Genomic DNA, 14,922 nt, shown 5'->3' on the forward strand with positions numbered 1-14,922 from the left:
GACTTGCAACCAAATACTAGATATGACGACTTTGAGACTAAGTTAATTTGATCCAATTACTTTCGGTTCCCTAAAATGGGGGCACTATGTATAAAAAGGCCTGTAATTCCTACACGGATCACCCGATACGGATGTAAATACCCTCAAATTAAAACTGACAGTCCGCACTTTAACATCACATTCATTGTTGTATTTCAAATCTAATGTTTTGCAGTACAGAGCGAAAACAACAAAAAAGTGTCACTGTCAAAATACTTTGAACTGTATATTTCAAATAGTATATTATTATTGTATATATTAAAACCATCCAAAAGACTCTAAATACTGTCAAGAGACAGACAAGAAACACAAAAATTGAATTGAATTGAATTGAAAAAAAAGTTTAATTTCTCATAACCATAAATTATAAGATTGAAGATGTGGGCTTCAAAATAATTACAGAATAAAATATTAATCACAAACAGTAAGCACATTTTACACAAAGCTATTATCACACTGGGTCATGGTAAATCCTTTTAAGCAAATGCAGGATTCAATTACTCCCTTGATAAACATGATAATGCAACTTATGATTCACACTTTTAAATTGAATAATTAATAAACAATGTCATAATTTACTGGAACACAAAAAGTGGAATGTTGACATTCTTAACCTTCCACAGCATCAATACAATAGCAAACACTCACAGAATATAGGAGTATATTTTATGCAGCTATATAGCAATCTTGTTCTTCAAGAATCTCCAGTGCATTAAAATGCAGGGAAGAGACTCACCTTTTTCACCACCAAGACTTAGCACCCATAAGGGTTCTTTAAACTCAATCAGTCAGAAGCAACAATAGAATCATTTTTTGCCTTTAGACAAAATTTCCTGGAATCTTTACCTGAGTTACACTACACTGGTCCTTAAAGAAACTCCTGCCATACACCGTTCTCAGGATCTTAACATTTCTAAGTAGACACAAATGAATGTCAAACTTGTACACAGCAGCCATGATGCGCTTATAAATATGCCTAATTGTGACAACTATTTACAAAGGTAGGAAAACTTGGCAAGCTGTTTCAAAAATGGAAAACCTGTTTAGTATTGTCACTTTATAACACGGGCCTCGCTCACAAAACATGCTTACGATCAGATTTGGTCCGCTTGGGTTTCCGCTGGGTACTCCAGTTTCCTCCCACAGTACAAAGACATGCAGAACTAATGCAGAGACTCCAAACAGTGATGAGTGTGTGAGTGAATGGTGTGCGGGCCCTGGCGATGGATTAGCAATCTGTCCAGGGTGTATTCCTGCCACTCGCCCACTGCTTGCTGTGATCGAGAGGCAGGACAAGTCTGACCAGGAATAAGCAGTTTAGATGGATGGAATGTACATGTGTTTAGAAACATGCATAAAGGCATATAAGCAGATGTTTCTACTTAGAATGATTCACTATTTGTGCAAAGTCATTTTAAGGAGGTAAGATGCCATACTGACAACAAAATATTTATCAATGCAATTATTATTTAATATTATCATATATTAATATTTCAGTTTATGACAATGTTTTTCCCAACAAGTGTTCATCTTAGTTTTAGTTTGCGATATTAAGCTTGTTGATCATACATTTAATTCATTATGTTTATTTATAAAAGTGACTGATGAAGACCCACATGCATGTAGTCTAATTCTACTCTCAGCAATGGCATCCTTGCTGTTTTTGGATTACTTGGCTCACCATCATTTGGAACACCTAGTTGAAAAATCGAGGGTCTGCACATGTTTCATGAATCCCATGTTGGTTTTTCTTAGGAACTTACTTCCTAAGCAAATAGTTCATTTCAATGGTGATTACTTTCTGTATTTTGGTACCGCACCAAACTACAAGCCACATATTGAAAAAGTAACCGTTGTCACTTTATGAGTCAGTGAAAAGTAAAAGGCCAGGTTCTTCGTAATGGTGAATTATGCACACCAAAGTGACATTATGTCTCTTTGACTTGTTTTAATACTTTTTTGAAGAACAATGGAGTTCTACGACTTATATATATATATATATATATATATTGGCATTGGCCAGATGGACGAGTTGGACAGAAAAATGATCAGTTTTGGTTTTTTCATAGGATATGTTGACGATACTGAAACAATTTTAATTACCGGTGTTATCCTTTAAGAAAAGCATTGTGAATGAGGCCTCTGAGTGTGATTAATTCAGGTTTAAGGCATACTGTATGTTTCTTTGCCAAAAGAAAACAATCCATAAATTATAAGGATATGGGCTCGAAGCTAATAGGAATGTGCAAATTAAATAAAAGATAAACAGTAAGCAGATTTTGATCCTAAAGTACCATCACATGCACAGCAGATGCAGGAGAAATGTTTCTCTTGGTGAACAAGGGTTAAACCTACGATTCAGCTTCTGTCAATCATGATCATGGCAGCACCAACCGCTGAATCTACATCTTTACCAAACAGCACGGGCAGGGGAAAGGCCCTCACTGCTTCCTGTCGAAGCACCTCGTTTCGGGAGAGAGCGCTCCCGCTTCCCATTATCTGCTTCACCCCAGACTGCAGGAGGGCCTCGGGGGGCAGCATGGAGGCTAGGTTGTCTATGATTCCACGACACAACGCCCTGGTCACATGACCGGCCGAGACGTTGGAGGCGGAGATGTTGCACACCTGACCCAGGCAGCCGGTGTTGTGCCTCTCGCCGAAAATCGTCGGGCTCACCTTCAGGTCGCTGCTCTCCTGATCTAAAGCAGCTTTGATCAGCCGGGAGTAGAGGGCGCTGTCGTCGTCGACGTCCGTTCCTAAGGATGCCAGAAACAATCGCTTTCTTAGACTGGGTGAGTTTCATCAGGGACTGCAAGTTGTCATTAGTTGGCAAGCCGTATGGCTTTCACATAAGAGTAAGCAGCGCTCTCCCCAACCCACTTTAAATCGCACTTACCGAGTTCTTTCATCCAAGCAGTCAGCATTTCCACAAAGGTGGCCATTACGTTGCCCCCATTGAGCGACGCTGCTACGGCGAGGTAAGTGCCATCGAAATAAGGGAAGTAGGACACAGGAGAGTAGGGGTCCGGGGTGGCGGGGGGCTCAAAGCCATCTGGCATGGCAAAGGTCAGCTGGGCAGAGGTGCTGATGTTCAGGACTAGAAACGGACCAGGTACAGAAACACAGAGGGCATAAGGACACGTGTCACGCGCTGTTTTCCATGCGATCGACTCCGCCCGGTGCCAGCGCGCACTCCCTACCTGCGCTGGTCCTGTCGGCCATGCAGGAGTACACGGAACACTGGAAGTCTCCCAGGGCCACTCCCACGGGGGTCTGTGAGGGGATCCCATGCCACTCAGAGCAGGTCAGCCCTGCACAGCAACCAGACTTCACTGGGTCAGGGAGCAGATGCACAGGGAAGCCAGAATCCTTCAGACTAAACGTGCACACACACACACACACACACACACACACACACACACTCGTGCACATGCATGCACACACACACACATGCACACACACACACACACAAACACACACATGCACCACACGCGCACACACACACACACATATGCACAAACACACACACACACCACACACACGAAAATGCAAAACCAAAAGTGAGGGAGGGAGTGTGGGAGGGACACAGAGAAAGAGAAAGATGTTATCAGAATGTTATCTTAGAATACTGACCTTGAATAGCTTTAAGGGTACAGCATTAGTGCTTAAGAAGCAGGATGCATTACTGCACTGATGTCGTCTATAATAAAGTAGCTGGATGCATTTCCATTCTCATGTATTCAGCATTTCCTAACCACTTCACATGCGCCGTTGACCTGACAGCGCTGCACCAGCACAAAGGGACTGCATTTATATAGCGCTTTTATCCAAAGCACTTTACAATGATGCCTCTCAATCACCCATTCACACACACACACACACCAACGGTGAAAGGCTGCCATGCAAGGTACCACTCAGCTCGTTGGGAGCAATTAGGGGTTAGGTGTCTTTCTCAGGGACACTTCGACACGCCCAGGGCGGGGGATCGAACCGGTATTAATGATGTGCACTCAGGATTATTAAAGTGATGTAAAATAAAAGAAAAAAGGCAAAATTGACTTGCATACATGTCCAAGTTCCATTGGTGGGAGCTGGTGTTGAAGTATCCCCAGCTAGCAGCGTTCTGGGTGGACATGAGGCACTTGTCCAAGCCACACAGCATAGCGACCACGTAGTCATGAATAGTCCCTGCTGCAGTAAATTCGGCCAGAAACTCAGACCTACATTGAAACACGAGTTTAAAACAACAGTTTTGTTATTCTGATAAATCAAAAAATATTTTAAAGTTCATATTTCCAAAAAAAAAGTGGAGAACTTGTTTCACAACCAGTCATTTAATCACTGGCACCATGTTAAATGAGACTGACCAAACACACAAGTGGCACCTGAATAGCATTCTTTCACCGGACATGGGTCCTTGCAAAACGGGCAGACAGCCACACCATACCTGTGCCTGACATGCCAGAAGATGGTGGCACAGCCAAAGCCAGTGGCCACACTGAGGTGAGAACCGGGCCGTGGCAGCAAAGACAGGAAGCCACCGCTGCATCGCCCATCCTGCCACGTGATCAGTCGACTCGTCTCTCTGGGCCAGAACACGTGAACGGCATCCCTTCTCCCCCAGCTGCAGCCTGGGGTGTAGAAGAACAACAGTTGTAGCCCAATTTATGATTTGGTAAGGCACAGTGGCACACATTGATGCACTCCTTTGGAATGGAGGCCTTCTGCGCATCAATAATTAAGATGGTTTATAATAGATTATAGATCACTCCTCTACTCTAAGGAATTTAACCCACCCAGAATAAAGAGGAAAGCCCATTAGCTATATTGGGCCAGATTTACATAGACATGTAAAACCAATAACATGGCCATTGATTGGTCAAGGTAATTGTTTGGCACCAATCATTGGTTGTGTTATTAGTTTTGCATGTGCTGAAAGGTTTGCTGAAGGTCTCAGTAAATCAGGCCCATATTGCGGACCTTAAATTATGGGGACATAATATATTATCCTGAAGAGGACAGATAGCCAGGCATTTGGGAGGGGGTTGGAGCATTTTTGCAGACTTGACCACAGTGCATTTGGTCAGAGGTTTAACATATTACCTGACCAACCTGCACTCCAACAGAGCAGTATTCCCCATAAGTACAACAGGGACATTGATTCCAAGACTGTAGGAATGAACATCAAGCTAGTAACACCATTTTATAGAGAGGAGGACATTTTGTATTTTCAAAACAAAGTATTAAGACAGTTATTACAGTGAACCCTGCATAGTCGACCTCAAATTAACCAGAGGGGTGGCAGATACACAAAAGGTTGGGTAAACAGGAAGTGAAACTTAAAATAAGCATTGAAGCTGGTGCAACTTCAAAATGTGAATATGCAGCAATTCATTCATTAAGCAAACCCTCTGGTTCACATTTTTCTTTTCAGTGAGGTGAACACAGAAAGTCAATTACATATGCAAGGGAAGTCCAGAACTACATATCCTAGAATGCATCGAGACAGTTAATGTACTGCACACCACTGTCAACCTTGATTATACATTAAAGTTATCCTTTAAATGAGGGTGTCCTTTAAACGAGGGTAATCTGGTAGGTTACTTATGCGGGAGGTGGCAATGTGGGAGTCCACTCGTAGTTGCCATAATTTAGCAGTTATGGACTCCGTGATCATGTCGGGCAGCAGGATGAGATTTTTGCAGAAATAAATGTTTCTACCTGTTCTTGCTTTCCAAAACATGACCCCATGCATTTGTCCAGACACCCCAATCTTGGTGACGTTTCGGAGTTTGTCTCTTGGTAAAGCAGCAATGCACTGATTTAGAGTGTCTATTATTCGCTCGGGATCCTGTTCCTTAGCCTGTCAGAGCAGTTTATGGAAACAAAGCAAATTAAGTTTCTAACAAGTAATTATTCGTTATCTTTTCTTTTCAAAATCTATACTGTGGGTGTTGATATGATCAAATCAAATCAAATCAGTTTCATTTGTAAAGCGCTTGATGTACCCTGCTCTTGGTAGCAAAAAACACATGCACTGGGCCTCAGTGGTGCTCCAGTACAAAATATTGCAGACCCCAATATTAATGCACTCATAATTATTAAAGTGATGAACGAATATTTTTATAAAGACTTGCATAAATGCCATTGAAATGGCCCACTGCACTGCTTTATATTGCCAAACTATAGGTATGAACACTGGGGCCAATATACATTTTGCATTGTAATAAAATGTCCAATATTTACTTCTTTTGCACAATGACACTCAAAGGCCAAACTTGGGCTGCGAGGGCTTTTTAAATTTTGTCTACAAATGTGGTAGTAATTAAAATGAATCATAAAAGACGAGAAGGGAATGGGGATGCCAAATAAGCACTATTGTGCTGATTCAATAAGGTGTGCGAGAACATGCATGCTTAATGTAATGATGTTATCTTAAAAAGTATACCATACGTGTTCGACTGTGTTGCTGGAATCTGCCTTCGTTGGCAGAGTGTAGCTGTCCGTTACTTTCTTTGACTGAGTGTCAACCAGTACAACCTTGATTGAAGTTGTCCCCAAGTCCATGCCAAGGACATACTTGTCAGAACTGGATGACAGTGCCATGATCTCCTGAAACAGACCAGATATATAAGAACAGAGCCAAAGTACTATGATTATTTAACCCCACGTGTTAGCTGAAAGTAGTTAATCGCCTATAATAATTCAGACAGCGCGAGCTCGTTCCCAAGCCAGCCAAATAGTAACTTGGCGTTGCTACGCCGGTAAACTCCTACTAGTTGGCAAGCCTAATTTGTCGCTATAGCTCCGGTAGCAAAGTGATTACAAGAAGTTTGTAAAATAAGCTAACAACAGCTTTGCTTATCATCTATATTATTTAGCCGACGACCTGCAAAATCTAGTTGGCTAATGCAGCGAACTGGATAGCTAGCTCGCATACGGGGCACCGTACATACCAGCTCATCAACTAGCTAGCTAGCTGCACGTACCAATAAATGCTCACTACCTATGTTGAACATTTTTAAAGCATCGTATGAAAAGTACTGCATTTAGCACACTTATTTTACAGCACTCACACGAAAAATATAAGAAGGAGAACACGCAGATAGCAAGCTGTTTCGCTGATTTACACAAGTTAGCTCAGAAATGCTATCCAAGCACTAATTTCATTTGACATGCTCAGGCCAAAGATTTCACAAAACCGGATATAAAGTCGCCCTCTGCTGCTGTCAATAATTCGTGCTCATAAAGCCAGTTTTCCCATTGGGCTCCATTCATTTTTGACAGCGAAATAAATATACTATAATAAATATACCTTATGCAATAAAATAAAGTGGTGGAAAAGGTAAAAATACGGGTTAAAAAAAAAAAATATATATATATATATAGAAAAAGCTGAATGAACAAATGCAGTTGAATAAAGAATTATGTTCACAAGAATTATTGTAATAGTGCAAATCATTCAGTGGAATGCAAGAAGTTATTTGGTTTGGAGATTTTATTGCTCATAATACTGTGTGGGGATGAAAAAATTCAGATCATAATGGGTTAGTAGTTGCTGGCTTTAGGGAAGATAAAGGAATTGTGTGTTTATGAGATATCACAACAAGAATTAGCCAGTGGTACAAGGAGTGAATCTATCTTAGACTTAACTTCAGTTTCACAGTCATTAGCAGGATTATGTTCATGGGAGGTGTGGATTTATTCAATGGTAGGTAGTGATCATTATCCAGTTGTATGTTAAGTCAGTATGGAGACTAATGTGATACCAAATGATATGATGGAGCAGTCAGTTTTTGGAAAGGTTGAGTGGGATAAATTTCAAGTAATACATGAACAAAGATTATTGATGACAGATAAGATCAAGTATAGATATTTTAATGAAAATGTTACAGCAGCTGTAATAAGAGCTGCAAATCAGAGCATTTTTTTAAAAATCAGGTAAGCGAAGGAGAAAAATTGTGCCATGGTGGCACAGGAATGTACTGAGGTTGTGAATGACCACAATGAGGCTTTTAGAGAATTAAAAATGACTCACAACTTCCAGCATCTGATAAAGTATAGAAGGGTGCAAGCAGTGGTTCGGAAAATCACTAAAGAAGCCAAAAGAAAGTATTGGCAATATTATTGCAATACACTTGGGAGAAGCACACCGAATTAAGAGGTGTGGGGAATAATAAAAAAGATGAGTGGGGTGAGGATAGAATGGGGGGTTTCCTGTGATAGAAAGTGATGGAATAAAGTAAAGGCACATATGTTAAAGTACATAGTTCTAAAATCAGAAGAGGCAAGACGAAGAAGGAATAAACAAAAGAAGAATTTTTGGAATGGGGGAATGGTAGAGATGGTACCATTAATGCTTTTCTCACAATAGAAAAGATCAAAGGGGCCATTAGAAAATATAGATTAACAGCACCTGGAAGAGATCAAGTTTGCTACATGATTTTAGATAATCTAAGTGATATAGCTTTTGAAGCATTGATAGAACTTTTTGATAAAGTATGGCAGAAGGGTAGATTGCCTGGAAGTTGGAAACAGGCAGTGTTTGTTCCATTCAGGAAACCAGAAATTGATCCTACTAAGCCTACAAGCTACACGTCAATAATTCTGCCATCTTATTGATGTAAAATAATGGAACGTACAGTATGATTATAGAAAGACTAACATATTAACTAGAAGTAAGAAATTTCAGGTGTGATTGTGAAAGTGGGTTTAGGAAAGGGAGTGGCACCATGGATTCAGTTTAATGTCTAAAATAACAGATAAGAAAAGCACAAATAAATAAAATGGTGGTAGCTGTATTTATTGATGTAGAAGGATGGGTTGCTGATTAAAAATAAAAGATTAGGAACTTCAGGAAAGATGTTTAATTGGGTTCAAGATTTTATTTTTTGCGAGTTAATTCAAATAAGAATGGGAAGAAATTATTCATCTTGCTTTTTTGTGGATAAGGAAACCCCACAAGGAGGTGTTATTAGTCCCATTTTATTAACCGTTATGATTGATGATGTGTACTAAAATGCTGAACAGGGCAAAGGGAGATTATTATATGGTGATGATGGGGAATTATGAAAAAGAGGAAGGAATCTCAATCATATGTTGAAAAAATTACAAAAAGCTATAAAAAAGGGGGAGCATTGGTCCTTGGAGTGGGTATTTAAATGTTCTGTTGAAATGACAAACAGTTTTCTTTTCATGCAAAAAGATTAGTGAAGAAATTCAGAAATTAAATACAATTGAATTGAAGAGATTTGGAGAGGGTGAATATTGTTTTTTATAAATGTGGTTTGATACTAGGCTCACATGCAGTATTCATATTGATAAGATTGTTACAAAATGTAAGTAGGCTGTACATGTAATGAGATGTTTGGCTGGTAAGGACTGGGAAGCAGATATAGCATCTTTGAAAACAATATTTATGGGAATTATAAGATAGATCAGTGCTGTATAATGGATCTGTGGTGTGTGGGTCAACCTCAAAACCCTTACTTAAGAGGCTAGATGTGATTCAGGCTCTAGAACTTGGGATATGTTGTGGGGCATGTAAACGTTTATTGGCCCAAGCCTTGCAAGTGTAGATGGAAGAAACGGCTAAAGATGACATATTGGGCAAATTTACAGGGCCCAGAAAAGAGAATATTTTACAAAAACAGTCACTGAACCATGTTGGGAACATGAAAAACGGAGGTCAGAAAGCTTTAATCGGAATAAGGCAAGTGAGATAGGAATAATAAAAAGGAAATACAGTATAATGATGGTGCTTCCAGCTATACCTCCTTGGTTATTGTCACAGCCAATAGTACATTTCGACCTGTAGAGATATATGGGGGAGATGGAATTTATAAAAAATATAGTTCAGAAACACATTTGCAATAGCTTTTATTGTTTCTTGCAATATATACAGATGGATCAGTAGATCCTAATTCAGGGAGAGTTGTAACTGCTTTTGTCATCTCAAAGTTTGAAATCAAGAAGGCAAAAATATTATCAAGTGACTTGCTGGCTATGGTAATTGTCTTAGAATGGGTAAAGGAAGTTCAAACTGAGAGGATGGTTATCTGTTCTGACTCATATGTGGTGTTAATGAGTTTAGAGTCTTTTAATTCCAGTAACCGACAGGACATTTTATAATTTGAGATTCAGTCACTATTCCATATCAAGCGATTAAGGCTAATTGTTATGTTTGTATGGATACCTGCTCATGTTGGAGTTATGAGGAATCAGGAAGCAGATAAAATTGCTAAAAATGCATTAAAAACAGACTATATTCAAGTTGGTGTAAATATCAGTAAAACAGAGGTTAAAGTGGTAATTAAAAGTTAAATTAAAAAGAGGTGGCGAGAAGAAAGGATCAGGGAAAGTAAGGGTTGTCATTTCTTTACAATTAATATGTTGGTTGGCAATAAACGATCCGGAGGGGGAAACAGAAAGGGGGACATTGTTATCTCTAAATTAATATTAGGACACGCAGGTCTAAATAGCACTCTTCTTGATTAATAAGAATGAAGATGGAAGACGTGATTATTATGCGGAATAAGAAATGGTAATCTTTGTAGTACACAGCGGTATTAAATGTCAGACAGAGAGAGAGATTAAGAGCCAATTCTGAACATACTGGCTCAACGAGAGACAACCGTATTTCATTTCTGTTAAAGTATTTAAATTCAACAGGCTTGGTAGACAGACTTTCAGTTATTTTTCCTTTTTTTAATAGGCCTATTTCACAAGATGGCGACCAAAACCGGATGTAGGGATACTTTGTTTTCGGTTACCGTTGCTACGGACGCAAGTCCATTTCTGACAGCGAAAAATTGAGCCTAAACAGCGACGTGTGTTCTCACAGTCCCTGATAGCTCTGCCAACGTTCACTGTCCGATGTTATCCGCATTGTCGAAGCATTGCCAGTGAACGTTAAGCGGTCTAAACCGGACAAGGGCTATAAATTCTTTTTTGAGAAGTTTATATTCGGTTATGAAGGTAAGTATAACGTTAGCTCTGGTTCACCAGAAAGCTAAATAGCTAGCTTGCTAACCACATCAAGTTAGCCGATTAAAGAGATGTTTCACTTCGACATAACAAATTCTTTTCTGGAGGCGACTCCATTGTGTTTTCGTAGCGTGAAGCAACATCTGCTGTCCGTTAACAGCGTCTCTGTTCCTCTCGGTTGTCCCAAAAATGAATGAATAGGGAGCCTGACAACTGTGAGGAAAAGCGATTCTGTTAACATTGACGGTCAACAGGGGAGGCAAATGCTATGTAAGTACAATGTTAGGCTCCACAAAATTACTTATGTTATTATACCGAAGTGAAATATCTCTGAATTAAGTTTTGTACTACCGTTACTATTTTGTGACATGTTGTTTGTGCTGTACTTGTTCTAATAAAGATTTATATTGCTTGTCAGATCGCCTGTGTAATGGTGTTCAGTTCACTACCGAGCTGTTTGTTTTCATCGCTGATAAAAACTACCCACACATTTTTAAATCAGCTGATATCTTAAGTAGGCTTGTCGCGATGTCCGTCAATACATTTTGTAATTACAATTAACAACTAAAATAAACGTGCATCTGCAGTTTCAACATTGAATATCCAAATATGTGCTTGCTAACAAGCTAGCTGGCTAAAACGTAATTTGCTAATCATAACATAACATATAGCTCGCTAACTGATTTTATGACATTCCAAGTTCCAGAGCACACCAAACTACGGAGGAAGAGGTCTGCATGCTATTTCGCCGAGGCTCTCAACCAGGCGAACGTTTCCCTGCTCCTGTTTACAACCTGAGGCACTTCTCCAAAGCGCGCAGAGTACAGATGAGCTGCTTAAACTCTGAATAACTCGCGATGTCGGTGTTTGAGGTGCTTGGCTAAGTTAGCTAGCTAGATGCGTTTCCTCATTCAGTTTGAAATGAGCAATGACAGTGTTTCCAAACGCGTTTTTGACAATGTTGTCTTGATTATATAACCAAGGGCAAAGTATTCATACACATGAATTATTATTTTTTTGTTTCTCAAAGAGTGGTAGGGCCTATGTTTGGTGGAACTGTCATGGCAGGCGCACTGCCGCTAGCCATCTTTACCTGTTATGAATTGTTTTCGTGTTTTTAGCCGTTCTCAAGCAGGCCAACTCAGACTAGAGTGCGGTACGAAAATGGAAAAAACTAGAACTGTTACAATCACTAGGCCTGTTTGATTTTGATTTGTTCTTTGTACTCTTTGCGCGGTTTGGAGAATTGCCTCAGGTTGTAAACAGGAGCAGGGAAACGTTCGCCTGGTTGAGAGCCTCGGCGAAATAGCGTGCAGACCTCTTCCTCCGTAGTTTGGTGTGCGCTGGAGCTTGCCATTGAGCCATAACACGGTCTTCTGTCGCATGCTGCAGCAAGGGTTTCTATGAAACTCGCTGGTTAAGAGATTATTTTCTATTTCTCTAGCTCTTTGGGCCATTCCCTGTGAAATTTGGTGCCCCTACTTGAAAGGTCCTAATGCCAAGAAAATAAGGACCCCTTAATGAAGTCCGAATTATTGCCTCATTCAAATTTTAATTATTTAGCGTTTTTGTTTGCTTATCCTTGATTGTACTGTCAAATTTTACTGATGCTAATGTTAAACTTGTTTTTCTCACTCATTAGCCCATGAAGAAAAAAAAAGAAATTATTCAAAAAGTAAAAACGGCTGTCTTGTGATATGCCTGATTATAAACCGAGTTATATATATATTCAGAATTGTAATTTATATATTCAGAATTGAAGTTATATATTCGGAAATTGAATTTATATATTCGGGAATTGTACTTATATATCCAGAATTGAATTTATATATTCAGAATTGTAATTTATATATTCAGAATTGAAGTTATATATTCGGAAATTGAATTTATATATATTCGGGAATTGTACTTATATATCCAGAATTGAAGTTATATATTCGGAAATTGAATTTATATATTCGGGAATTGTACTTATATATCCAGAATTGAATTTATATATTCAAAATTGTAATTTATATATTCAGAATTGAAGTTATATATTCGGAAATTGAATTTATATATATTCGGGAATTGTACTTATATATCCAGAATTGAAGTTATATATTCGGAAATTGAATTTATATATTCGGGAATTGTACTTATATATCCAGAATTGAATTTATATATTCAGAAATTGGTTATATAATCAAGACAACATTGTCAAAAACGCGTTTGGAAACACTGTCATTGCTCATTTCAAACTGAATGAGGAAACGCATCCAGCTAGCTAACTTAGCCAAGCACCTCAAACACCGACATCGCGAGTTATTCAGATTTTAAGCAGCTCATCTGTACTCTTTGCGCGCTTTGGAGAAGTGCCTCAGGTTGTAAACAGGAGCAGGGAAACGTTCGCCTGGTTGAGAGCCTCGGCGAAATAGCATGCAGACCTCTTCCTCCGTAGTTTGGTGTGCGCTGGAACTTGGAATGTCATAAAATCAACTAGCGAGCTATATGTTATGTTATGATTAGCAAATTACATTTTAGACAGCTAGCTTGTTAGCAAGCACATATTTGGATATTCAATGTTGAAACTGCAGATGCACGTTTATTTTAGTTGTTAATTGTAATTACAAAATGTATTGACGGACATCGCGACAAGCCTACTTAAGATATATCAGCTGATTTAAAAATGTGTGGGTAGTTTTTATCAGCGATGAAAACAAACAGCTCGGTAGTGAACTGAACACCATTACACAGGCGATCTGACAAGCAATATAAATCTTTATTAGAACAAGTACAGCACAAACAACATGTCACAAAATAGTAACGGTAGTACAAAACTTAGTTCAGAGATATTCCACTTCGGTATAATAACATAAGTAATTTTGTGGAGCCTAACACATTGTACTTACATAGCATTTGCCTCCCCTGCTGACCGTCAACGTTAACAGAATCGCTTTTCCTCACAGTTGTCAGGCTCCCTATTCATTCATTTTCGGGACAACCGAGAGGAACAGAGACGCTGTTAACGGACAGCAGATGTTGCTTCACGCTACGAAAACACAATGGAGTCGCCTCCAGAAAAGAATTTATGTTATGTCGAAGTGCAACATCTCTTTAATCGGCTAACTTGGTGTGGTTAGAAAGCTAGCTATTTAGCTTTCTTGTGAACCAGAGCTAACGTTATACTTACCTGCATAACCGAATATAAACTTCTCAAAAAAGAATTTATAGCCCTTGTCCAGTTTAGACCGCTTAACGTTCACTGGCAATGCTTCGACAATGCGGAGAACATCGGACAGTGAACTTTGGCAGAGCTATCAGGGACTGTGAGAACACACGTCGCTGTTTAGGCTCAATTTCTTCGCTGTCAGAAATGGACTTGCGTCCGTAGCAACGGTAACCGGAAACAAAGTATCCCTACATCCGGTTTTGGTCGCCATCTTGTGAAATAGGCCTATTAGGATGTTGTTACTTCCCAGTATACACTCCAAACCAGTGGGTGGCGGTAAATGCACCATTAAAGTGTTTTTGCCTACCGTCACATAATGAAAAGAAGAAGGCGAAGAAGACGAAGCATTGCGAGGAACAATGGCCGAGTTCCTGTGAAGGATAGCAATTTCTGTGAATTTAACCTACAAAAGCGGCTCATTTATTGCTGAAATCGGACATAATCTTTTAATTATTGTTTCAACACCACTCGTAAGTAACCACACTTAAACATTACACGTCTGTTTTTTTCAGTGGCGGTTTGGACCGGTTTGTAGTCATTCTAACGTCGCTGTAGAGATTTAGCATGACAGCGATGATGTCCGCCCATAGCCAAGTAGCTAACGCGTTAGCAAGTTTTATATGAATGGTTGTAACATATGCATTTTTACATAATCGGTTCATGCGCAATATTCTTCTCTTACAGTA

At 39.4% G+C, this 14,922-nt stretch overlaps 1 protein-coding gene across 1 annotated transcript; it reads right to left on the minus strand.

The window, feature by feature from the left end:
• Positions 1-364: 364 nt before the first annotated feature.
• shpk (sedoheptulokinase) lies at positions 365-7,245 on the minus strand. The gene is made up of 8 exons (XM_035431711.1): positions 7,116-7,245; positions 6,493-6,651; positions 5,761-5,902; positions 4,487-4,670; positions 4,107-4,259; positions 3,240-3,415; positions 2,936-3,136; positions 365-2,795 (listed from the first exon to the last, which is right to left on the minus strand). Exons 2-8 carry the CDS (start codon positions 6,643-6,645, stop codon positions 2,398-2,400), a joined length of 1,407 nt encoding a protein of 468 aa, XP_035287602.1. The 5' UTR covers positions 6,646-6,651; positions 7,116-7,245; the 3' UTR covers positions 365-2,397.
• Between the last annotated feature and the right edge of the window lie 7,677 nt (positions 7,246-14,922).

The sequence above is a fragment of the Anguilla anguilla genome, chromosome 9 (assembly GCF_013347855.1).
Source record: "Anguilla anguilla isolate fAngAng1 chromosome 9, fAngAng1.pri, whole genome shotgun sequence".
NCBI classification, from domain to species: domain Eukaryota; kingdom Metazoa; phylum Chordata; class Actinopteri; order Anguilliformes; family Anguillidae; genus Anguilla; species Anguilla anguilla.